We start from the raw sequence: 26,782 nt of genomic DNA, 5'->3' as shown, positions 1-26,782 counted from the left end.
TACTAAATGTCACCAGCAAGAACAAACTCATTAAAATCTCATACCTAGCATCCAAGATAATACAGCTTCCCACCCCCAGCCTTACTGATGCAAATGACACAGCCACCACATGCCTTGCCCGCACCATCAAGCAGCCCTGCAACAAGCAGCCCTGACCATCCCCTGAACCGGTTCTTCACTCTACTCCTATCTGGCCGCAGATACAGAGCCCTGGACTGGAAAAAGCGCACTTTAAGAAAAGTTTTGTACCCTCAGCTATCACTGCACTTAACAAACTCCTGTGACGATCATCCATCCCCCCCTATTCTTTGTGTTTATGTTTGTCTGCACTGTCCACCTTTTGGCTTGTATTGTGTTGAGGAGGGAGGAAAAAACTAGGGGGGGGTGTTATGTTATATGTGATATATGTGAGGCGGAAGTTACAAATAATTTCTACAGTAACAAGACATGATACACACATAAAACATTTATGAGACTGAAATGTTTCCACACACAATCTGCCTCTGACGTCACATGCACCCTCTATCATCAAAATGGTACTTTTTCAAGTATAATCTTTTTATTTATGAACAATAAGAAATTACATTCTGAATAATGTTAACACGTGCACATATATAGTGATTGACTGGACTCTGTTTTAATATAACATTTTTAATTTTAAGTTGAATGAAGCTAAATTCTCGCCTTTTATTTTGTAAATATTGGCCTCTTGCCCGTTGCTACAAGAGGACTGAGGTTTTCAATATTTTATTGTTGAGTCTGTGTCTTTCCCATTAGAAATTTCTTTGTATTTTTCTCTGGCCTGAGTAAGATTATGAAGCACTTTGGGACAAATATGCAAAGAAGAAGGCCAAAACCGGATGCCAGAATTGCAAAGATCTCCACGGCAATGGCATACTTCCCTGGTGAGCTCACATAGGCAGGAACAAAAGCAATCCACACGGCGCAAAAAATGACCATGCTGAAGGTTATGAACTTGGCCTCATTGAAATTATCTGGAAGCTTCCTAGCAAAAAATGCCAACAAAAAACAAATGGCTGCCAGCAGACCAATGTAGCCAAGTAATGTTGCAAACCCTGCCACTGATCCTACTGTACATTCTAGTATGATTTTAAGCCCAATGTTACGGTGAGGCTGAGGAGGTTTCAAAGATAGCCATGCAGCACATATAACCACTTGCACACAGGTAAAGAGAAAAACACTGCCTCTTTGTTGACCTGGTCCAAACCATTTCATCACAGAATCAGACCCAGGTCTTGCTGACCGAAAGACAGCCAGGACCACTATAGTCTTTACCAAGATGCAGGAGATGCACAAGACAAAACTGATCCCAAAAGCTGCTTGTTGAATGCGACATGACCACTCTGTTGGCTGACCCATGAACAACAAAGAACACAGGAAGCACAGCTTGAGTGACATCAGGAGCATGAAGCTGAGCTCAGAGTTGTTGGCCTTCACAATGGGTGTGTGTCTGTTGTACAGAAACACAACAGCTACAGCTGCTGTCATCACAGCACCTGACACAGCAACAGTTGTGAGAGTGATGCCCATGGCGTCAGTGAAAGAGAGAAACTCCACAGTGAGAGGAACACACATGTTCTTCTGATCGTTGGACCAGAACTCCAGAGGGCATCGATCACAAGTCAGAGAATCTTAAGGATGCAAACAAGACAATGCGTTACTTTTTCATGGTAATATATTGACAATTCCAAATAATCATGCCAGTCATCACACTACAAATTATTTATATCTGTTTGGCAAAAAAGCTCTGTCATCCTTGAACTGCTTATATCACTGCACAAATCTAATTATTCATCTTACTTTCAATCCAACAAATCCAATAAACAAGCAGGTGGAAGTGTTTCAGTGTTTCTATTGACAACATTATAGGCATATTACTCTCACGGTGTGTCAACACTCAACAGGTACAAAAGTCACCAGTTGTGTTGCTGATCTCTCCGTCTGCACAGGGAAGGCAGTCAAAGCAGCAGATTGGCTCTCCCTTCCGTCTCGCTTTTCGAGTTCCTGAAGGACAGGACTCGCTGCATACAGAGACTGGCACCTTGTCAAAACAGTAGAGTATGAAATGACTGAAATGTAGTTATATAAATGAGTTTATTATGCATAACAGTATAAAGTAAGGCATAGCTTAAAATGTTATTACTTGGGATCCAGTTGCCCACCAGATGGCTGACTCTTCCAGATGCAGCTTGGATCCCTCCACACGCCCAACTGTGATGTACTTCAGCACTCCGTTGGGGCCTCCTGCCAGTTCACAAGGTCATAGACAGCTGGGATGTCCCCACCATGGAAGACAAAATTCTCCCAGAGCTGAGTGGTGAAATTCACTTGACTGAGGTGTTGCAAAACCTTAAAAAAGCACATGCTGACTGTAAAGGCCTGTCCACACCTCCAACAATAACTGTAAAAAATATTGTTTTACATATAGCTCTAGCTTTGATAACTACATGAATAATATCATAGGGTGTCACTTTCAGAGAGAATCAATATTCACCTCAGCCGCACTGATATTGTAGTCGTTGGAGCACTGCTGGCTAGTGTTCATCTCTGTGTGTATTGGACTGCACGACAGTAGAGAGTGGAAGGCATGTGCAGCAGCATACACAGCCAGATATACATTATAAGTCACCCGAAGATAAGTTGTATCTGTGAAGGTGCTTTGCACCCCTTCCAGACTCTCTGTCCCACTACAGGGTGGTAAGGAGTCAGGACCAGACTCACTGTCAGGGTCACAACCAAACTCCTCCCTCCAAAGGTCTCTCAGAAGGGCGTCTCCAGGGTGTTGGGAGGGATGAAGCTTACGCAAGTGTGCCTCTAGTCCTGGGATGGGTGCACTCCTAATGGCCACTCCCAGGACTCCATTCCCAATAGTTCTCAGGGCAGGGTTATTGAGTAGGTATGAGCTGGTGCTCCAGGCCTCACTGGCCAGGAACTGTCTACCGGTCACGTTCCTGCGGGCAAGCTCCAGCAGCAGCGCCTCCACATCTGTGTACCAGGCAAACACCAGCACCACCCGTGCTGAAGACATCTGCACAGTAGTTGCTGCCCGATCCACGTCCTGGGCCAAGGTCTCGCGGTTTAACGTCTCAAAAAAAGCCAGGCATGTCCCAGTGCCCTGTGCCCTCTCTCGGAAGGCTTGCACTGCCAGTAGTCCATAGTCGTTATTCACAACCACAGCTCCCACCCAAGTCCACCCATAATGCTCAGCAAGGTAGGCCATGGTGCGAGCCTGATAAACATCACTGGGAATTGTGCGGAAAACGTTGGGGAACTCTCGTCTATTACTCAGACAGGCACAGCTGGCTTGATAGCTGATCTGTGAAGTAAAGGTTTTAAATCAAGTAAAATGAGTGAATCAAACATCAGAAGTTAATGAGTTTGGAGTGTGAAAGATTGTAAATAGCCAATCATAAACATCAGCATCATAAATAAAATATTATAAATCATAGATCATGTTCCATTCACAGCATATTATTTTGATTGCATGACTTCAATAAAAGGTCATAAAAGTTTTTTTAACCCTATGAATATTCTATATGAGACTATTCTATATGAGTTCTATGAGACTCACCAGTGGCACCTGCAGAGGGCTGAGGGTTCTGGACAGCATGATAGTTTGAGTAGAAGATGCATCCCCTATAATAACACGCACAGGTCCAGTAGACTTACATGAATGATTCCCTCCGCTGATCAAAGACATTGCTGCTCTTAATGTCCAGGGGTAACGGCTACAGTTATCTAAGATTTGATAACCCAGCCGCACTCCTGGGAGGAGGTAGGGGTTCCTGTTTATCTCCTCAACAGCAAATACCAAAGCATGGGCCCAACGGTAAGGTTGCTTCTGGAAACTGATATATTAGACACAATAGTTAGGACCTTTTTAAAGGTTGCCACATGTACTGTATGCTGCTTCACAGTCCAAACTAGTTACTTATGCCCACATCACAAAATCAGTTAAACCCTTAAATCAGTTAAACCCTTTCCTAGAGGTTTTGTGGATTTCCTAATGAAATATACTGGGATATCCTACAATAAATGTACAAAAAATATTATTCCACAATGTGAACATCAACTTAATTCACTTTTGATTAATAAACACAGACCCGGATGTTCTGTTGTTTACAATTAGCTATTGTTGGATTTGTTACAAATGTGAATATATTGTGACACTGACATTAAAGACTTAAGACTTAAGTTAAGATTAATTCATAATAACTACTTTACTGAATAATATATCATTCAACAAGCACAATTTAAAATTAAATAAGAATTCAAATTTTTAGAATTCAGATTGCAAAAACTGACAGTATGTGACTGACTACAGGTCAGGATGTGGCATTTAGATTTTGAGGCCAGGCCAGGAGTGACTGCCCTCTCCCTTCATCAGATGTGGTATCAAGATTATCAAGACAAGATGGCAAAATACCAGGATGGTTCTCTTATAAACATTTCTGATATCTTCCCTTGTAAAGCAGTAAGACAACTTATTTAATATGGGGGACAGAGAGCAGCTGAGTATTTTATAAGTACCATAAACATACTCAACCCATGAGTAAAACAAGAGAGCATTTACAGAGGCCATAAACTTAGATCACTTTACATTACACACATAATTACAGGTTCAGTAACAGGGTGCAGCCCTGTGATGTCTGGAAAAGAGGGGTAAACACAACATAAGGTTGTTGTTGACACTGTGAAACTACTTGATGTTCAAACATCAAGTAGTTTCATCACACATTTTTAAATTGATTTTAAGGGTTGTTTACCCTTCACAGCCTGAGACAAATCTGATGCAATATGCATATCTTCTCAACGAGGGGAGGAAAAACATGGATTAAGAAAATTTGTGTTTTTAAGAGTGTGACACTCACCCGAAGCAAGGTTTGAGACTAGGTGTCCTGATAAAGCTTAGGTCTGGAGTAGGTGGTTGGTTATGCACAACAAAAAGCCCTCCAATGACCACATCTCCATTCTGAGAGAGGCCACGGTCGTCAATTCCTTCCGGTTGATTCCAACGCAAACAGCTCTGCTCCTTCTCTGCCACCTCAGCCATCACTGGCTCTGGCCACTGCCACCACAGAAGCAGCAGTGTGGCAGACGCCTGCAGCAAAAGGGCTGAAGAAGAGCTGGGCATGGGTGAAGCTCTCCTGACCTGACTCACTGCCAGCCTCCCCTTCAGTGTGTGAGAGCACTGGAAGCATGGGTATTTGTTCAGACCACACAGTCCTTAGAGGACATGAGAAAAACAAGGATTGCAGAGCAAAGAGTTTTTCTCTCAAGAGACAAACTGTTAGCAATAATTGCCCAACAATTAGTGATGAATGTACAGTTGACTGATGCTGCCTGGGGACAGGTAATGATTTGATTACATAGATTGGGCAGTTAATGACTGAAGTAAACACATTTGGTGTTCGCATCTGCTTACAGAGGCCTTTGAAACAATAAGAGGAAGAGGTGAGCAAAGAAGCTAGAATAACTGATGTGCTGACCGAGACAATTCTGAAAGAGAAATCAACATTTCTGCCTGTCACAGTAATTAAGTAGTATAGAAGAGGATGGAGGAGGGAAAACATGATCCAATATGAATGACAATAATTCCCATCATTTCATCAATTTTTCAGGATTTTATTGCATTGGTAGGAAAATGCTCAGTTTCCCATTAGGTGCGAATACAAACATTAGATTCCGATACCAGTACTTCTACACCAAAAATATGTTAGTCTAGCTTGAAACCAATGTTTTCTTTTTAAAAGTAACAAATACAAGTCACACAAGGTTGGTTTTTGCTTTTGGTATCAAAGCAATTAGAAAAATAAAAGTTTAAATTAGTTTAAGAATATGTTGTATTCCTTTGTTGCCATTATTGAACTCATGACTAAAAGAGAGCAAGCATGTCTACAGTATGTATTGCATCCAGTATGTTAAAAAATTTAATCTGTGCAAAAGCATGAAAACATCTAAAAGTCGGTGCATAGTCATGCTTGACAAGTTCACTGATAACATGCGTTACTAACATAGTCAACATTGTAATTAAAACAAAGAAGACTTCATGGTGCTTTAAATAAAAACTCAACATTTGTATATACAAACAGAACAAAAGACATAGGAAGACTGTACAGCTCTATTAAAATAGGAGCCAAATTTATAATTATGCACATACACATTTTCAGAGCACAACGAGAAAGATCAAAGGACAAGGACCATACTGCTCATCATATCACCTTTGACTCAAAATCAAAGCAGTTAATCTGAGTAAGGTCACAACAAACAACTTGTAGGCCAAAAGGACAGGACTTTTCACACATAAAAACAGGTATATTTACACCATGCTGTCTTAATGAACAGCTGACAACCCTCGTTGAGAGCATGAGCAGGAGGTTGAGTGGGCATATACTTAAAATCACATATGAGGAAAATCATAGTCTGAGCAGGAAGTAGACCTCGGGTTCTGAGGGAAGACAGGAATCAGTGGTCAGTGCCGAGTTATCTGTGTAGAAGTGATCGCCGTAACTGTACCGGAGAGTGGTACAGGCCCCCTCAGGCAGACCTCGGTCCTCCAGTTGCTCCAGATATCCCGCAATATAGGAGCCAGTGGAGTGCCTGTTAGGCCCTGGATTTTGTGCGCCGGGTGACTTGTGTCGCAGCACTACTTGGTTGCTGTTGGCAGCCGGCCGGGACTTCAGCGCCTCCTGCTTCTCGCGGGCGCGGCTGGCGATGTGCCGCACTCGGCTCTGACTTCGAGAGGAGAGCCGGCGGTTGAGAAGAGGTGGTGGATCCTCCAGATCGTCCGCAAACTCTGCTGAGCTGGCAGGGCAAGGGTGAAGAGTGGGCAAGGATGTTGGCAAGGGCTTGGGCGCGATCGGATAGGGGAGTGATGGCTGGTGGCGCTCTTCTTGCTCCAAGGTCACCAGCTTGCGTAGTTGCTCCGTCAAGGGGTCCGCAGATTGAGGCCGCTGGTTCAGACCGCCCATCCTCCTGCTGTTTTGGGACGGCGTGATAAAGCTGCGGCTGATGACTTTGTACTTGCTTTGGAAGTTGCAGGAGATATCCTCAGATGTCAGGTCTCCCAGACTCTTGGACTTGCATGGGCTTGGGGCTTTAGTGACCCGTGGTGGAGCTAAACTGGGCTCTGTGCGGAGGGGGGCTTGGTCCTGGGTGTGCTGAGAATATTTGGTTGAAGCAAAGTCATTGTCTGTGTAATTGTAAGGAATATCACAGTCTGAGATAGGTGAATACAAATCCCTGCCCATGGTGGAGTTGTGTCTCTGGGGCTCAGGCAGATCATCTGAATTTCTATTATGAAAGGGACTGGAGCTCTCATCATCTCTTTCCTGTGACATTCCATGTCTCCCATTAGTCGTGTATCCCCCATAAGAGGCCTGCTGATACCCTCTAGAGAAAGTCCTATCAGTGGTAATGTGGTAGTTGGAGTCAGTCCTTGCGCTGCTGATTGGGTAGCGATCTTGGCAAAGAGCAGAAGAACCTTGTGGTTGGGTGAACTGGGAGGGCTGACCAGAAGATCTGTGTAAGGGAAGGGGCTGGAGGGTGGGTTTGTAAAGAGTTGAGGGCCCATTTGAGGGTCTGTCATGCAGGGGGGAAGCATAATGGGCACTGTGTACATCAGCAGAAATGGTATTAGTAAGGCTGTGGCCATTCCAATTATAACCACGTCTTGGGAATAAATGTGTAGTTTCTGGAGGATCTTCATCTACATTGAGTTCTACCTCCATTAAACTACTACTTGCGGAGTCCTGACATAAAAGGAAGTGGTCAGAGTTTGGACTGGCAGTGGCAGAGGTGGTGTAGCCATTTGCTTTCCAGGTATGGACTGATCTGAGGGTGGGGTACAGGCCTCTTTGGCCATCCTCTCTGTCTTGCACCCAGGATTCACTGTCCTCGAGATCTCCATTGACTTTCTGTTTAGTAGGGAAAGAATCTATTCTATCATGTAAGTTCTCTTGGAAGGTCTTCTCCACACCAATGAACTGGTTACTTACAGAAACAGGAGTCAGCACCTCTTCATCAATAATAGTGTATACTGCAGGTTCTGTGGTCTCTGGACTTGAGAGAAGTAAAGGTTCTGAATAGAATGGAACTTTATATGGACTAATAGTGTCCTGGCTGACTTTCTTAGGGGAAGCATGTTTTTGTGAGCTTGGGATAGCTTTGAGAGGGCTACGTAAAGTGTCTGTGCTTTCGAGAGTGTTGCCTTTATTATGGTTGTGGGATATTTTCTGTATATTTGGGGTTACATTGAAGAGAGGGGGGCAATAGATTGATTGTCCTGATTCTGTCTTAGGGGTCCCATGTTCCATTGTGAGTTCAAACTGACCAATCAAGGCTGATATAGATCCACAAGTGTCATACTCATTGCCTAAGGAAACAGCATCAATAAGCCTTGAGATGGTACTGTCCTGAAAAGAAAGCTGACTTTGCTGGTCATACTGGTCCACTGCAAGAGGTGAAGGCGAAGAAAGAGAAGGTTTGTGATTCACTGGGCTAAAAGACACATTTTCTGGGCAGTCTGGTTCTATTTGGGAGGCTGAGCTGCTTCCTGGGACAGGTGAAGAGCCACATGGAATTGGCACTTCCTCGGCATTGCTCTGATGAGTGACACAGTCCACTGAAGGGTCTGTGTTGGGATCATCTACATTTCTCTGTCCATCTCCAATGACCAGATATGCAGTATTGCTCATTTCGTCTGGTCCTAGGATCTTGCCAACTGCAGTGGAATCAGAGTTGTGTGATGGTGTGGTTTCAATGAGGAGATCAACTGAGTTGGATCTGGGGCGTTCAAAGTGCACCAAATCTGTGGAAGACATTGCAGAGAAAAGGATAATGTCAGCGATGGCAACAGAATCTCATGAGGGATGGAACACCAACGCTGACACAAGCCAACCCCAACACAAAGACAGATGTGATGTACCACCAAGTCAGACTGTGAGTGGAGGGATTTGAGAATGAAATTTTGTAGGTGCAGAAAGAACATCGAATTCATAAAACACAGATTTTGAAAGATGTGACCAGATGGCATCTTTGGAGAGAAAGATATGTTTTGTATTTCTTTTTAGAAATAAAAATTACATCCGTGGAATGATGTAATATTGGAATGTTTTGGATGAGACAACCTTAGTAAGGCTTTTGGTTTACCTGCCAGGGTATCCTAGTCAGTTTTCTACTACAGAGAAGCACAACAGTAGAGACAGAACAAGACAAAAGCAAGTTAAGGTGTTAAGAAAGAAAATTGTAAACCTATCAGTGTCTCTCTCACAGGGGAGGGTAACACATACATACTGTGACTAAAATAGGAGAAGAGATGAAAAATAATCAGAATACTTTTGAATATCTTAAATGTACACTCAAACTCATCCAAAAGCTAAACTAAAGCTTTTCAGCATGAGTTATTTTGTGTGTAAACGTGTTGATCCTTAATTGGAAAAAGATTCCCTGATATGAATAGGCATCTCAGCCAACTGTCATACTGGACTGAACTCACTACCATTAAGTCTCCGATAAGATAACACCATTCTTTGCAAAGTTGCTTCAGGGAACCATAAATGACCAAATAAAGCCAGACACACTCGGTTTTTTATCTTCTATGGCGTCTGGGCAGAATGTGTGTATGGAGTGTGACTCACCAATGAGGGTGTCTGTGATTGGATCAGGCCTCTCCTGGTCTGGGGACGTCAGATTTAGCTGGCCCTGCAGTAGCCTCTCTAGGGGCATGGAGACCGGCCTGTGCTGTAGAGCAGCGCGAGGACTGCTCCGACGGCCCACTGCCACTTCCTGTGCTTGCAAGGCTTCGCCGGTGCTGTACTTCCTTTCCTCTGTCACTTCAGACAGAGTCATTTTGGTCTTCCTTCGGCCCTTGGCAGGGGCACTTGCTGTGCGCCGCAGGAGGTGATCGCTAAGGGAACGTTTTCGCACGGGCAGTCCGGTGTCCACCAATGTCTTTGTTGTACCCCTATTAAACAGGCCTCTGATACCTTTCAGCTGACGATTCTGCAGGAATTACACACAGAAGTACAGATAAAATCAAATTAAATTAAATCATAATTATGTAAAAGGGCTGGACAAGAAATGGGCATCTTCAAATGACCACTGCATACTGATAACAATAACCAGTCAAGATATAAAAAAAGCATAACAGATAATCCACACAGAACATGCCTAACATAAATCACAAGATCTGGTACAGCAATGACTAAACAGTGATTTAGTAAATTGCTGTACAAACAACCAGTGCAAACAGCTAGACATTCCTAAGTGATGAGTCTGATTCATCTCATCTTGGAACCTGTGCCATATCACAAACTGCCAAGAGATGGCAGCACCATCAACTTGTAAGGCTACAGTACAGTGTAAACTGGATCAGCCTGGAAATGCTGCCTCATATCAACATTTACATCACGATGCTCACACATTTGTGAATGACAAATACACAGTGTTAACAAACATCAGTGTAGAAATACTGTAGAATTATGCATCTGTCTTTTTGGGTTGGATATTGAGAAGTGTAAATATATAAAGGAAATACATTAAGGAAATAAAATTCTGTGACCTAAGAGAGATTTGTTTTTTAGCTTTAAATGCCAGCCAAGAGATGGAAGTGGGAGGAGTGGGAAGGTGATATTTACATTATTGTGACATGATATGATATGTTTTGTGGTAGTTTGGATGTAGATATTTATATTTAAATCAGTAATATTACATTAAAATTAGTTTAATTTTGTTAATTTAAACAAACCAGTCCAGACAGTTATCTATTAGGTATCTGTAAATTAACTAGATGCTATGGTTGTCAAATTCAAATACAGTGAAAGATCATTCATAATCTGAGTAGTCTTTTTGGCCTGTATCGGACTGCAAAAGGTATTTTTCACAGATACAAAAAAATATGAATAATTTATAGACAATTACACCTGTTACACCTTCAATGTGGATATATTTAAATGTACTGAAGACCGTAGAATTAGATAAAACACTCCCAACAGGCTATGCTCACAACACATGTAAACTGTACACATGCACAACATAGCAATGTCCAGTACATACAACAGATCATGCGGTGTCATGCAATACACTGAACACCCAGAATACCTTATTAGCTCCTAGAAAGTGCATTATTGTATAGCTGGGGTTGAGGACTAGGGGACTCCACTGGAAAGTAAACAGGATGATACTTAACCATTTACATATCTTTAGACCATTTGAAAGAAGTCCTGGCTATTCATTGGAAGTGTACAGTGTCATTATTTACTCAGAAACAAAAAGGATAACGTAACAACTTAGCTAGCTGGTAAAACAAGAGTTTGAGTCCTGAGGTCACTCTTACCTTTCCATAGACATCATGCACTGTGACGTGAACAAAGATGGATGCCTCTGTAAGGCCCTCCAGGTAAACATGTCTGTAACCTACCAGAACAAAACCAAAATCAGAAGGACAGATTGTGTTCTAAAATAAGACATGAATAAATGAATGATTTTTTTTATTGCTAGCAATGATATAGCTGACTAATTTAACTGACCAATTACCTGGCATAAGGCTGCTGAATGCTACGGTTCTCTGACCGACAAAGTCTCGTCCAATTGGGTCGTGGTCCCAAACAAGAAACCGTACCAGTGCCATTTCTGGCATGTGCAGAGTAAAGGACAGGGTCTCCTCCCACACTGGGTTAAACCCTTCAAAACAACCAATGGTTACTCACTGATCCGGTGACGCGCACAACAGGATACAACACCAACAACAATAATAATCTACACAATACAAATATCATCTCATGTAATGATTTATGAATTGTGTTATTTCATGCATTTACATAAACATATAATTTATGTTGGTATATAATGAAAGCTGTCAGAGCACATATGCCCTCTGGCAGAAACAGCATCTACTGCACCCACAGACACACACAAGGTTCCACACACTCCTACCATTATCATCCACCACACGTGTCTGCTCTTTGCAGCAGTCCACTGGAAGACCAATGATCTCCACCTCCACAAAAGGGTCAATGATCTGAGAGGACAGACAGAATGATAGCAGGAACATCCTAAAGGTCAACTAAGAGCATCGATGGAAAGGGAGTCAGAGACAAAAGATGCTCATGTGGCATAATGTGCTCTATTCTGTGTGTGGTGTAGTTCTCATTGTGAGGTAGTGAAGGGCTATGTAAGATAAGGTGCTGAAGGAGACTGACCTCTCCCCGGTCCCCCAGCATGGAGTCAGGTGGCTTGGGGAGCTGTTGTCCACTAATGACCTTAAGTAGCAGTTGCTTTTTGGGATACGCTGGGAGTGGGTCATCAGAAAATGGATTGAAGGATCCTGGGACAATGAAAGAGAGACACAGATGTCTATTTCAAACTTCATTTCAATCCTATTTAGTAGATTTCCACAAATACACTGTTCACTACATTATTTTCTACCATTTCTTTTAGTAGCTCAATACAGCATTTTCATAGTTTTTGTCCCCCCAGTGAAAGTTTGAATCTAAAACATCTACAATTAGATGATGAAAAATAGAACAGCTGGAGGTGGTGGACTTTCCCCTTAAGTGATTCCTTCAAAACATCTAATGAGTAATGAGTAACTATTATGGAATTGTGTTTCTTCATAGTGCATACATCATTTATCAGACTTCATGCAATGTGACTAACAGCATTAATATAATATAATAATATTTTCCTAAACATCTTATTTGGTGGAAAACTCACCTTTGCACATTGGTTCAGGCTTCAGCACATAGCCACTACCGCCGTTCACCATGAACTTGGCGCGGTTCAGCTGCATCATTCGACCCTCTGTCTGGTAGTTCAGAGCCACTGAAGCCCACAGGGAGAGAAATGCACCATGTGGATGTCATTACTGGTTTACTGATGTATGTAGATATTCCGTATACATGACACATAACTTTGCAAGGACTTAAACATTTTTATTTCCAAGCCAAACAGTAGACTTTGTGTCTAATGAAACACACTGGGCACTAAGCTCAAGAAACAATGGCATGGCAGAATGGCAGAGAAGAAAACAGAGATAAGCCCCTCCTCCTCATGGGACATCACCAGCCTGTTCTCTAGCTCTGTCCATTTATCTCTTTCACACAGTGTGTGTGTGTGTGTGTGTGTGTGTGTGTGTGTGTGTCTGTGTGGGTGTGTGTGTGTCTATCTACAGTAGTTGCATGTGTGTGTGCATACTACATACCAGTCTTCATTTGCCACATTCATTAGTGTGACTGCAATAGGAGTTGATGTGTGTGTGGTGTGGTTGGGTGATGCTGTGCGTGTGCGTATAGGGTGGTACAGTACAGTCCAGATGGTGTCTGGGGGAGCATATGGCCATGCAGAGGGGACCCCATATTGATACACTATGATAAGGTCAGTAGGTCAGCAGCTGTCATTGAGAACCCACATTCATCAGTCTACAGTTAGTATGATAATGGAAAGTTGACTAGACCCCATTTGTGCAATTTAAGCATTTGCAGCAAAATAAATAAATGAATGGAGGATAATTACACGTTGTGTATGTGTACATGTATGCTGTAATTTGACAAGTGTGTGTGTGTGTGTGTGTGTGTGTGTGTGTGTGTAAGTCTGCCTCTGTCAGTGTCCACCTGTCAGTCTCTCACCTAGCTGGGAGCCCACGTTCCAGTAGGTCTGTGGGTTAAAGTTGCTGGAGTCGATGCGGTAGGCCGAGGGGTAGATGCGAGAGAGCTGCAGCTGGTTGAAGCGGAGGAACTCTCCTGCCCTGTGGTGGACAAGCTGCTGTGCCCTCGTCTCACTGAAGGACAGTACATTCCCTGTGCCACCTGACACACACAGCACCAGACATAAAAAATAATAATAAATAAAAGACTGGCAGTTCACAAAAAATTCAATAAAATTGCATTTGACTTTGTTTTGTTGTTCTTTACATAGTAATAATTAATTGTACTGCAATCTGAATGACAACAGATTCATTTGAGTAAACAGGAGTACTCTACAGTATTCTAGAGTCCTACCCTCTTCTAGATCTTCATGTTCGGCCAGAGAGTTGGTGAGCAACACCAGACTAGACAGATCTCTGCTCAACTTTATGGTCTTCCGCCGCCGGCCAGCTCTACATTAGGAAACACACACACACACACACACACACACACACACACACACACACACGCACACGCATGCACACGCACACACACACAGACACGCACACACACACAGAGTCATACATGAATGCACATGGGCAGTAATAAATCAGATGAGCACATACTCCATGGTCATAGAGAAATATACTCCCACTAGGCAAAATGTTTCATTCATTAATACATTGGTTTATTTGATAACAGTATTGAACCTGGTAGTTCATAGTTCAAGTATAAGTGGGTGCTTTCATATAGTCAGTTATTTGATTCACTGAACAGGTAGTAGGAGTATTGGGGTCAGATAAAACACAGAGGAATAATGAAATTGATTTACTAAGACTCAGATCTGGACTCTGGTAGTTATTTTATTACACAAACTCACCATGCACAGCTTGCACTTGACACTTTCAATACATAAAAATGACTCATTGACTCTAATGGCATCCCATAGGACCCAAGCAGTCCATTAGTGATGGTCATATCACAGACAGTATTGTCCATCTGTGTGCCATGTCCTTTCCCTTCATGCGTTCAGCTTCATCTACATTGCTTCTTTAACACAAAGGGACATACGGCTTTTGAGTTCCCTCTGTCTAACTGGATCTGACCAACCCCAAAGTCACATGATGTCATGTCACATCGTGTCAAACTACAGTATTTACCAGATGGGGTGGCAGTGGCTCGGGAATTAGTGTGGTCATTTGGCCTGTTTCACGTTTGGTTTCTCCGGACCTCATATGCTTGACAAAACTTAAAAGTGATCATTTTGGGTTCAACTGTAAAATATATTCCAGTAAAGTGCCACTGGCTGTTCTGTTGTGATTGTGTCATCACTCTCATCACCTGTTGGGCATTCCCACTAACTCCCTCCCATAGACGTCCTGATTCCCTTCGTCATCCGTGTCCACACTCTGACACTTCAGTCTGGACCTGGAATTCCTCTGAGGAATAAAAATCAAGGCTTATGTCACAAAATAACACAGCTATGACTGTAGCAACACTTGCAAAGGACATCCTGTGTGTTTTATGTACACACACATTATGCATAATTGATTATAACGCAGCCTGGGGAAAACATAAACAATAAAAGGGTTTTATGTTTTATTTTTTGCTGCAGAGAGCAGTACATTTGCTTACCTTGGGTTTGATGCCGCTGATGAAAGACCGACTATGGGATTTCTTCAAGCCTTCTTTGGAGTTCTGGATTAAAAGTATTAGTGCGAGGATAAACAAAAGATCACACATTTGTAATCTAGGCAGATTATTACAATTTACTACAGTGTAATTCATTTTCTCCACACAATATTCTCTGCTATTATCCCCGAAGTTTGGTATCCAAAGCAATTTCATGAGGACTGAATGACCACACTAGAGTGGCAGGAATATGAGGATAACTCAGTGTAGTCTACATGAATAGGGTGGACAGAAGGGGACAAAAGGAGATGTCCCTCTTCATTCTGACAGAGGAAGCTGCAGGGACTTGTCCCCTCAGCCACTGGAATCAGAGGACAGGCTGGGGAGTAAAAGCCTGGATATCCCACAGGCCACTAACACACTGCTTTCACTTTTCTATGCCAACCAGCCCAGGGGAGTCCACATGTGTCCACCACTTTGTCTCCGGCTTTCTCACTGGCCTTTTCACTCTGTCTGCCTCTCTCTCTCTCTCTCTCTCTCTCTCTTTCTCTGTTTGATGCCTTTCAGTGTGAGTATGAGTGAGTACCGGAACCTTCGGTGTGTAACACACATAACATTAAAGAAACTTTGAAGCTGAAGACATGAACAATAGGGCTTGTACAACACAGGCAGAATAAATTAAACATGAATAGATGCTGCTCTAGATGTGTTTGACTACAATCAGGAGTTCAAAGAGGCATCCAGACAGTCTTCAATAAGAAAGTAGTCACAGAAAGTAGAGGGAAATAGGCTGTGATATAATTGTATGTATAACAACCTTTTTGTCTCATATTCCTTGTCATATTGTGTATGGTTCTAATGTAATGATTGACTTTATTAGAAGAGAATTATGCTCTTCACTGAGGTACATACATGTATACTGCAATTCCATTTGGAAATATGTTGGGGGCATGCTCCATGCTGATTCCTGTATTTCCTTATTGTCAGCTCCTTCAGTGATGGGCAGTAGCTTACTACTTGTAGCGAAGCTACTAGCTTAACTACATTTTTCAGTAGCTTGGTGATAGTGTAGCTATTTTCTGAAGCAGATAGCTTTTCAATAGCAATTAGTTTTATTGCTTTTGCAGAAGCTACATTTTCCAGAGCATTTGTGGAGCTCACAGTAGAGCTTCCTTCTGGCCGCCCATGCAAGTTCAGTTCTATTCAATGGATCTAACAAACATGACACATTGGACAGGACATTTGTCCAACTAAATCTGAGAAGAGATGGGCATTGGTCCTTTATTGCACTACATTGTCTAGGAAACATTTTTCATGGCAGAGCTGAAGCAACAAAATTGTGCTTGCAAAAATGTTGGTGGTAGAGTCTAGTTTCTACTGCGTGGTTATAAAATAGGCTGTGTATGTGTGTGCCTAGTGTGTGTGTATGACACAGCCTGTGTGTGCCTAGTGTGTGTGTATGACACAGCCTGTGTGTGCCTAGTGTGTTGTTGTTGCAGCTCTTCACCTTTCCGAGGTTCCTGTGGAGTCCCTCGTGAGTGGCACGCAGAAGGGCGCGGATGGAGAAGCTGTCTGTGTCCTCCTTGTCGCCGATCTTTGCCTCCTTCAGAAGAGAATCCAGTTTCTTCCTGATGTGGGATTCCACCTGGTGTTGACTTAGGTTGTTGCTCTGGTATGAGAGTGAGGAAGGCACGGATTAGTACCATTTCGTTACACTTGAAATAAACAAGGACAATATCTATCCTCAGGCCAATGAGTTGGGAAAGCAGAGCTTCAATTGCAGGGCTGGCAACAGTCCAGATGCGTCTTCACTTTCCCTGCTAGCCTTATTAAATTACTGATGTGAACAGTGCTGGGGCCATAGTAGCTTCTCTAGCCACGGGGGTCTGTCAGTGACTACCTCTGAGGTGGTTCTCACAATGGATCCATCAAGCGTGAAATATTTTTTTCCTTTTTGCTGAAATAATGGAGAGTAGGCATCCTAAGATGTATTGTAATGGCAATCAGTAAACTGTTATCTAGTGTAGGATATATTAGTTATCTGATAACAACCCTATTGTTCTTAGTGTTGCATTGCTAAGTATAGTGAGGCACTATGTTAATTTCATTATTTTGAGACACAGCGAAAGAACAACATTTTAAAGATTAACAAGACAAATATTAATCTAAATTCAATGTTTGCAAAGTATAGTATTGTATAATAATATATTATAGTAAAACAAAAAGATAGCAATTATAGCAAAACAAAAAGATAGTAAAACAATATAATGTGCTAATAAATTAGTTTTCAAACATACTGTAACTAAAACTAAAAACTAAAATCTTTTCATTTAAATGAATGTATAAACTGAACCATATAATTATTTTCCCCCACGAACATTGTCATTCTTCACACCTTAATTACCTTTAACAAAGCAAAAGAATACAATTCTTATTCCATGAACTTAACATCATATCAAGCACACATTTTTAACCCAAATGAATGTTTGTAATGAGGTGTAATGAATGTTTTTTAATGAGGTGTAATGAATGTTTGTGATAAAGTGTTTGTGTGTTACAGTCACCAATGCCTGCTGTGTAATACTACTAACTCTAGAGCGTTTCGTAATCAGACCTGAAACAGAATCATTTTAAGACTGCGGTGGCCATCACTAAAAGTAAATAGCCAGTGATGCATCGTAGGAGGACCCAATGTGCCGAGGTATCATTTAATAAGATCAATTAGCATAACAATCATAACGATAGCACAGCAAATGAGGCTGGAGGATGCTAATTCTGAACATAGTTTCACACCAAGCAAGGACATGCAGCAGGAGCAGGAGCGGATTTGTGTAGATAGGCTGCTTTCACACAGTGCCAACACATAAGCACCCCGCTGGGGGAAAAAGTAGAGTTGGAATGAACACTGTAATGGACTAAATCAAATTCAATACTGAGTAACCTGTTGGTTTATATAATCCACTTCCATATAATTATATAATCCACAACACAAAGAAAGAACAGTGGTTTCCAGAGCATTCTTCCAATCCGCCCATGGATATCTCATCTACCCATGTTGATTCCCATTATCATAAAGGCCTGTAGCTAATGTGCAAACATCTACTGTTTGTAGGGAGACAGCCAATTTAAACTATTATGGGCTATTTCTGTACAGCAGCAAGGCATGCTGGGCACTCGTCAGTCAACTCGGTTTGCCCTTAGTTTGCCACAGCTGGTCTGGTTGGTACCATCAGAGAAAATGGTGAAAAGTGTGATTGGGGGTTAGAAAAGTCAGAGTGAGAGGGAGAGGACAAACAGAGAAATGAATACAATGAGTCAGGCTTTACAGAGAGTATGAGGCTAACGAGGAGAAACAAAACTTTTGATGGAGAATTATTCTCATCTGACCAATCCTGACATTTCCCACGTCTGTGTGACGATGGTCACCTGTGTGTGTGTGTGTGTGTGTGTGTGTGGAAGTGTTCAGATTTAGCACTTACGGTGCTGTTTCTCAGTTTGAAGTCATCTTCAATCTCATCGGCGCTGTCTTCATCTGACACCTCCCCCTCTTCCGCATCCTCTGACAGGTGTGTGGGCAGACGCTTACCCTGCAGAGAACACAACAGCCACAAGATCCACCATGAATGCCCCTTGATCCTCACAGAACATTTAACAAGACAACCTGTTATTTTGAGGGAGGCATACATATTTGCTGTCAGGAATCCGTTACTCTTAGGAGGTGTTATATTTTAAACCAATGATCTGTGGGAGCATTCTGGTGAGTCTTAGGAATTAACCTCGACATTCTGCTCTTTGTCCTTCTCCCACTTTGCAAAATGCATGCAAAAGATCAAGGGCGCTGTAAGAGACATGCATTTTGCCCATCCATTGCCTAATTCCATAAAGCAGCATTATAATCCATTACATGTGTAGGAGGAAATTCATGGTCTTTTTGTAGGTGTGAAATATTGCAATTTTCCAACTCCCTTTTATGTCTTTTCAACCTTTTTTCCCCTTTCTTATTGGGAACAATTAAAAAACGTTCCTGAAGCACCTGATGCTTTAATTTCCATCAATGACTGCCATAAACCAAGTTAACAAAAGCCATTACAGTACCTATGATGGGAGTCTGATGAGCCTAATTTAGGAGGCTACCTAATACAGTATAAATGGGACATAGATGCAACAGCTGCCATTGTGTACTAATGAACAGACTGTCTGACAGTGAAATATAAAGACAGAGAATTTGAAAACTAGGGGATCATTTAAATGACTATGATAGGGAAGCCCGTTTAAGTCAGATACCGTCATTATTGTACTGCTGCTCCCAACTCTACCATCATTATCATAGCCCCCATCATTACCGTACTCTAGCTCTTGGAGTCTTTTAAAATCATAAAGAATTTGGACTTCAGTTTCACATCTTACTGGGGGATGGCACCCAGTTACCTTGCAGTACTCTCAACACTATATTGAGGCATCAAGACCTCTTTGGACAACAGGTTGAGGGCACTCTACTGCCTAGTCTTGGTAGAATGCTGCACATCGGGGCTGTACTGCATGGCCAGGCCCAAACACAATCAGCCTCAGAGGCCTGATGGCTGTGAGCTATAGTCTTCTCTAGCTGATGCCTACTTATCATCATTATGACTATTATGTCAGCTATAGCTATGAGACCAACTTTTTGAGGAGTAGAAGACTGGTTTTGCATTTCTACAAACTTTGCTCTGAAGGCCAAGTTTAACCATCTGCAACCGCTCACCATCGGAGCCCATCGTGTGATGGTGTGTTGTCTGGGGACAGCTCCATCTGAGGTTGAGATGCACTCATTAGGAGAGAGTCCCATGGAGTGGCAGACTGCTGGCACCATCTGTCCTTACCTCCCTCTGCAGTGGCAGAGCCACCCACTTGCCTGTTCTTTAGAGGACCATCTCTTCCTTCTGTGGCCTGTCTACTCTCCATGTCTATTCATAGACAAGACGGCTACTTATTTTTGACAGTGGGGGGAGTGCATATTGAATGTAATAGAGTGTGTTACTTATTGTGCCAGAGAAGGAAAAAAAGCCTTGAGGAATGTTGTTGTTGTTTATGTTGTTATGTTTTTTTTCTGCCCATCTGTGTGCATACAGAATCGTGTGTGCCTATTTGCTTGCACACATTCTGTGTGTGTGTGTGTGTGTGTGTGTGTGTGTGTGTGTGTGTGTGTGTGTGTGTGTGTGTAGTATACTGTATAATGGCAACTGGCCAAGAAGCTATCATCATGTCCTCATTCCCAATTCTGATTCGCACTTGCAGTCTTCCATGACTAACACAGAGACCTACATTTCCTATTTCTCTTGTGTGTCTCTTCACTTGTGAAAAAAGGGGCTCTCCATTGTTTAGCCCCACTACTCCAAGAATATAAACATGGGAATAATTGCAGCTCCTTACAAAAGACTTAAGAATGACACTTGACAAAGTATCTGTGTTGTTCTGACGATTCAGGGGATGAATATCTTGGATGCAAATTATTTGACCTCTAGAGACAGAAGGGATAAGACATGATCCCAGAGGAAAGAACTGAGGAGGGGCCAAGGAAAGTAGAGATTAAGTATAAAGGGAGATTAGATAAGGATGAAAATCGAGAGTGTGAGCACTGAAACTGTCGAGAGATAAAGGAAGACGGGCGACGCAAGAGGAGAAACAACCGATCGACGAAGGGATGAAGAGAGCCATAAAGTGCCAAGCGGCGCTGCACCTTAATGAGGATCTTGCCCCTCAGGCTGTTGGGGCTGGGCAACTGCTTTGGGTCTTTACTCAGAGCCGCCTCCACGTCCAGCTTGTCCCCAAAAATGTCCCTCAGGTGCTGGGCAATCTTCTTCTGCTGCTGGATACTACAGTGGTTCTCAATGGACAGGATGACCGGGTACCTGCCAACAGGGTCATGTTTGCTCAGTGTGGATATACATATCATAGCTATTCCACTTTTTAGACATATTGTGACACAATGTTATGCAGCAGATATGCTTGCATCAGCCTTTCAGAGTTATGTCATTTACATATATTCAAAGTGAGCCAGTCTGCACATCAAAGGAGAAATATGTCACCGATCAACACCATCTTGTCAAACCAAGTTTTTCTGCACACATCCAATAGAGACAGGGAACATAGAACTTATAAACACACAATATAATTCTGCTGCTAGCACTTCACAATCAGACTTATCCAACAAACTATTCACTACTGATTTACACCATAAGAGAACTTGTCTCCATGGTATGGGATGGTAATCAGAGAGAGTCATTGAGGTTTTGTAATACTGATTGGGCCCAACATTAGGATATTAAACTAAATTCCTTTACCGTGCCAACTAAGTAAAAACATTTCAAAGTACCCTGAGTACCCTGATATTGTCTGGCTTTTGTATGAAACATTTAAAAAGAAACACATTTTTTTTACATTACCTTTTACCTACATGCCTATGGGGGAGACACATCAGTGTGAGCTCAGAAATTAAATGACATATTTTGGTCCCTTACAGGAATGCTGAAATGAAATGGCATCTAGACAGCGACAGAGTCTAAATGTCAAGCCTGTCCAAAAGATGGGGCTGCCCCTCAGGGCTTACCGCTGTACATGGTGAAGGACACCTTAACCCTCACTAATCTCAGACACACACACACACATCACACACACCACATACAGACACATACATGCATATACACATGTATGTATGCGTGCACACACGCACACACACACACATCACACACACACCACATACAGACACATACATACATATACACATGTATGTATGCGTGCACACACGCACACACACGCACACAGGCACACACGCACACACACACACACACACACACACACACACACACACACACACACACACACACCCTCTAGAGCCAAGGCAAATTATGTCATTTGCATGTGATTTACACTCTCCTTTCCTCTATTATGAGCTGCTATTAGTGAGAACAGGTGGCTGTGAAGAGATAAAATGTGATGCGAAAAAGGAAGAATGTTGGCATCCATCAAATGTTTGAAATTACTGGGCATCTGTATGCTGCACATTCTCATTAGTGAATTAGGCTCATCACATTTTAGTGATTTCATTTAGACAGATTATTAGTATTGGGACACTGTCTAGTCAGTATCCAAAAATGCATCAATTTATCACGAGAGAGACTTCAATTTCACCAAAAACAGATCAACAAAATCTGCAGAGCAATATTAGCGCAAAGAATTTGTAATGATTCATAAATTCAGACCTTGTGTGTACAGGCATCCTGGTTGCATTCATTTCAAAAGAATAATACTACATTACAACACTGGCAGAAAAACAGATAAAGCGGAAAATAGAACTACACTTACTCATTGTTGATGAAGGCATGCTTGTTGATAGTTTCTACAACAGACTTGAAGGTGATCTTAGAGGTGAGCGTATAGCCGTGCTGCACCATAGGCTCTCCATCTGGGCCATCCCAGCAGTCCACTGCAGAGAGGGGGTGGACAGACTGACTCATACTCACAGATGGGTGCATGGATTGGCTAAAATTGGTATTTCATTTTACTTTTATTTATGTATTAATAACTTTTATTTTGTTATTATTAGCTTATTTTTTTTATAAATATTATGTGTATGTGTATAGATTACTCATGTGTGTTGATTATTCTGTTCTTACCAACGTACACTATTTCATATTACACAATACACAAATATTTGTATATTTATTTTTTACATTTTGTGTTATTGTAAATCCACCCCATAGCTTTAGCAATACTGGAACACAGTTATGCCAGTTAAGATGACTAAAATGTGACTGGATCCAGTGGGCCGATGTGCAGCAGTGCTCCTACCCTCAACACAGCGGCAGCCGGCCTGCAACACCCAGGCGTACATGTCCGTCTTGGAGTGGGAGAGGAGCTGGTCTCCGGTCAGGTAGGTGTTGTGGGACGATGCGATGAAGTAGTTACACAGGGGCTGATCCATATCCTGGTTCACCTCCAGATGTGTGGGATTAAAAATGTCACATGTTGGACTACGCATGAAGTTGGTGAACCCTGCAGAATAAAGCAAAGAGAGAGAGGCAGAGAAGGGAGGGGGAGAGGGGGGGCATTAAGGCACTAGTCCAACTTGACACCAGGACTCTAATACTCTAGATCATAAAAAATGTATACAGTTATTAAGATAGCTATCATCCAATAATACAATTAAGTTCTATAAAATCCATTAGAGCACCACTCAGGGCTATACAACTGATTGGAAGTCAGAGGGAGGGCATACTGAAATCTATTTTAAGATTTAAGTGCAGTGGAATTACCGTAAATGAGCTGACTAGGGTTTATTCTCACTTAGTGGTATGATCAGCATGCACGTACACACACACACACACACACACACACACACACACACACACACACACTAAACTTTTGCTTTGTTTTAATGGTACTGTCTAATTAGGGGAACTCAAGTGGTCCCACATTTAAAAAGGGTGCCATGTTAAAAAAAGGGTAGACTTAGTCAGGCAGATCTCACCTTCAATGCCTAAAATTCCTTTCTGCTTATTCTCCTCTAAGGTTTCAAATTTATCAATGATGTCCAGGCAGTAGTCCCCTGTCACATTTGGCATCTGTAGGACGGAGGAGAGTGACAATGCAGACATTATTTATTGAGCTCCTGTCAAAACGCTTCAGAGGTCTTCTCTCGGCCTCATGTGCAATCTTTTTATCTGTTTCTCTCTTTGTCTCTTTCACACTGGCTGCTTGGGCCTTTCCCCCGTGTCCTCTGCCTTCTCTATCCACATCCTTGAAATGCACAGATGTCCAAGCAGGACTGGTAGCTGGACGAGTGCATTGTCCTGTTGAGCCCCCTGGCTGGACAGTAGTGATTCTATCTATTTTTTTTTAATTATTTTTTTATTTCAGGGCCAGTTCAAAATTGTGAGTGTATTCAGCCGAAAGAGCAGAGCAGCGCATGTTGAGGAGGGGAGGGGGAACTCAACTCAAAGAGGGCCTCAAAGAGCATTCATGCATAAGGCCAGATGATAAGAGCACAAAAGGGGAAGGAGGTAGAAAACATGGGAAAGAAGGCTTTGTTAAAAGGCAGACACTGGGGGAGGTTTAAGATAATCCCAACTATAATACTGCAAGTCTGGCATGAAGCTGACTGTGAGATCACTCTATTGAAATTATAGGAAGGAGGAACTAAGCCAAAACCAAAAATATCGGTAGGACATTCCTCAAAGATAAAGATTAGGGTCAGTGGACCATACAGAGTAAATGTGCAAGGGTTTTTATGAAATCAGCTTATTACCTCCTGACAATTAATCAAACATTTCCAAAAATCCAGGGGTCCTTACATTACATGCACTGCGTAGACACATACTGAAAAGGAACAGTCATCACTACAAGAAAGGCAGTGGTTTTGAAGGTTACAAAAGATGGTTTTGTCATGTAACAGCACTGGAGTAGCAACCTTTTGCTCCACACATAGGAAGTTGCCCAGCTCCTCTACTGTGAGGTGGTCTTTCTTCTCACTGAAGCACATGAGCAGCAGGTAGAGGTCACGGCGTAGGGACATCATCCTATAAAAGACACTGAACTCCTCAAATGAGAGGGTGCCTTGTTGGTCATCTGTGTCTGCTTCCTAGAGAGTCAAGGGACAGAAAGGAAATGATATAGAGACATACAGACTTGAAGCTCCAATTCTGAGAATCTGTATTGAAAATTGAGCATTTCATTGAAATATGTAAAGAAGTACAATCAGTGTTTCTTCTTGGGATGCACTGAAATGGAACTATCTTCTGTACAGGTTGACACCTCTGTTCCAAATGGTTATTAACACTAATCTAGTCTTTCAATGTTGCCCTCACCTGAAACATCTGCTTGACTTTCCTACGAGGCAGGTTCACATTCATTTTGTGTAGGAGCTGGTACATCTCATCGATGTTCAGAAGGCCATCACCATTCTTATCGGCTTCCTCAAATGTTTGCTTCATCCATGTTCACATGGGTTAAGGAGAAAACTACAACATCATCCGTCATATGTATGTGCATCTCACAAGCCAAAGTCAAAAATGCTGAAATGTGTTATTTCATACCAAAATGAAGTAATGGGGTGTGATGGACTGAAGACAGCACCAATGAAGAAGTTATCCTATTTATGGCCAAATACAGTGTTTATGGCCAAGCTAAATAAGAAGGAAAGAACAACATGTAGGAAGCTTATAAAATTAGGGGGTCTAGGATAGTTTTTCTGCCATCAAGCTTGCAAAACACACTACACTTTTTGATGTGCAAACCAATGTTTGGAGTGTACGCATACAACTTCTCATACAAGAAAATGTTAGAAAAATGTCACCTTATGTTGATTTATGGCAACATCTGAAACATCTCCAGACCATGTAAAATTCTGAAAAGCTGTGGGCAGTTTAAATTCAGCGGATTATTTCAGCAAGTGCTGAAAATCTCGTGCAGCTGATAAAGCTGGTGACACTTGTGGAGGGGGGAGCAGAGCCAAGTGAGGGGGAGGAGGGAACTGATGAGGTGGTCTGTGAGTTTGAAAGTCATCCAGATGCCCCAGAGGACCAGTGGCTGGCTATGACTGGCACACTATATAATAAGCAAAGGCTTGAAAAGGCGCTGCCTTATGACAAGCAATACTGATTTCATTTGTATTTTATGTCTACCATAAATATGACAGTTAAAGATGCATATATTGCTTTCTAGAGTGCAACCTGTATTGCTGCCAAGAATGTACTAGCACACCAACAGGCCACTCACTAGAGTGGAGAGGTATACTGTATGTAAATGCAATCGCCTGAACACTCTTTAAGCACTAAGGATGCAAAACAGTAACATGCTCCACAACACCTTCCGCCTAGTCTGAAAACAGATCTGCTTGAAAATGCAGACACAGTGCTTGGTGTCTAATTTCCATTCCCATAGCAGATGTTGAGAAATAAGAGAGCAAAAATACCATGTCACAGATAATCATTTTCCCCCAGCAGTCCAATTATTTGCAAATTTCACACGCCACAGACCATAGCTCTCACTATGTTTCCTTATCTATTTTCTAAATCAATCACATGTTGATTTGCAAACACTCGTTTACATGTATCTGTATCAGGGAGAAGAAAAGGATATTGGTCATGGGTGCGTTGTCTCTTCGCCAGCGAGTCCTCGTCGCTGATGCCTGCCATCAGATACCTTAGGCCGGTCACCCAGGTGCGGGCCTCCTCGGCATTGGAGGTAACCAGGTCGACTGATTCCATATGGTTTCCATGGTAAATGGTGAAGCAACAAGCAGGATCGAAGCTTCCCTCGGCATGCCGGTGGAAGATATCGGACTGGTGCCCCTCTGTGACCTTGTAGAGTGAGTCGATGGTGACTGGAGGGCAGAGAGGTGATGAGAGGAGGGGAAAACGATCACTCAAGAGAAATCAGAGGAGGAAGTGAAGGGAACAAAATGCTAAACAGCAGCAATTCATTGTGACAGAAAGAAAATGAGAAAAAATACACATCATGGATATACAGTA

The 26,782-nt window shown here is 42.3% G+C and overlaps 2 protein-coding genes across 4 annotated transcripts in view; both read right to left on the bottom strand.

Annotated features, from left to right (window-relative positions):
• Window positions 1-686: 686 nt before the first annotated feature.
• LOC125308577 (extracellular calcium-sensing receptor) lies at window positions 687-5,155 on the bottom strand. Its single transcript, XM_048265140.1, is given in 7 exon segments — window positions 687-1,652; window positions 1,939-2,062; window positions 2,165-2,262; window positions 2,265-2,370; window positions 2,516-3,337; window positions 3,593-3,869; window positions 4,893-5,155. Coding segments are annotated over 7 exon segments (2,595 nt in total). The 3' UTR covers window positions 687-747.
• A 470-nt stretch (window positions 5,156-5,625) lies between these two features.
• The window catches only part of plch1 (phospholipase C, eta 1), a 47,329-nt gene continuing 26,172 nt past the window's right edge, over window positions 5,626-26,782 (bottom strand). For all 3 annotated transcript variants that reach the window (XM_048265379.1, XM_048265378.1, XM_048265380.1), the window contains 21 exons: window positions 26,391-26,634; window positions 25,118-25,247; window positions 24,721-24,891; window positions 23,782-23,875; window positions 23,103-23,306; window positions 22,617-22,737; window positions 20,992-21,163; window positions 18,755-18,862; window positions 16,783-16,944; window positions 15,279-15,341; window positions 14,985-15,082; window positions 14,019-14,116; window positions 13,647-13,826; window positions 12,736-12,843; window positions 12,222-12,346; window positions 11,956-12,040; window positions 11,557-11,703; window positions 11,357-11,436; window positions 11,122-11,181; window positions 9,660-10,023; window positions 5,626-8,830 (listed from right to left, as the gene is read on the bottom strand). In XM_048265379.1, the coding sequence (XP_048121336.1) occupies window positions 6,438-8,830; window positions 9,660-10,023; window positions 11,122-11,181; window positions 11,357-11,436; window positions 11,557-11,703; window positions 11,956-12,040; window positions 12,222-12,346; window positions 12,736-12,843; window positions 13,647-13,826; window positions 14,019-14,116; window positions 14,985-15,082; window positions 15,279-15,341; window positions 16,783-16,944; window positions 18,755-18,862; window positions 20,992-21,163; window positions 22,617-22,737; window positions 23,103-23,306; window positions 23,782-23,875; window positions 24,721-24,891; window positions 25,118-25,247; window positions 26,391-26,634 (5,207 nt within the window). In that variant the 3' untranslated portion in view covers window positions 5,626-6,437. The remainder of the gene's footprint in view (window positions 8,831-9,659; window positions 10,024-11,121; window positions 11,182-11,356; window positions 11,437-11,556; window positions 11,704-11,955; window positions 12,041-12,221; window positions 12,347-12,735; window positions 12,844-13,646; window positions 13,827-14,018; window positions 14,117-14,984; window positions 15,083-15,278; window positions 15,342-16,782; window positions 16,945-18,754; window positions 18,863-20,991; window positions 21,164-22,616; window positions 22,738-23,102; window positions 23,307-23,781; window positions 23,876-24,720; window positions 24,892-25,117; window positions 25,248-26,390; window positions 26,635-26,782) is intronic.

Source organism: Alosa alosa, chromosome 15 (assembly GCF_017589495.1).
Source record: "Alosa alosa isolate M-15738 ecotype Scorff River chromosome 15, AALO_Geno_1.1, whole genome shotgun sequence".
Lineage (NCBI taxonomy): Eukaryota > Metazoa > Chordata > Actinopteri > Clupeiformes > Clupeidae > Alosa > Alosa alosa.
This window is presented reverse-complemented; position numbering and strand designations above follow the sequence as displayed.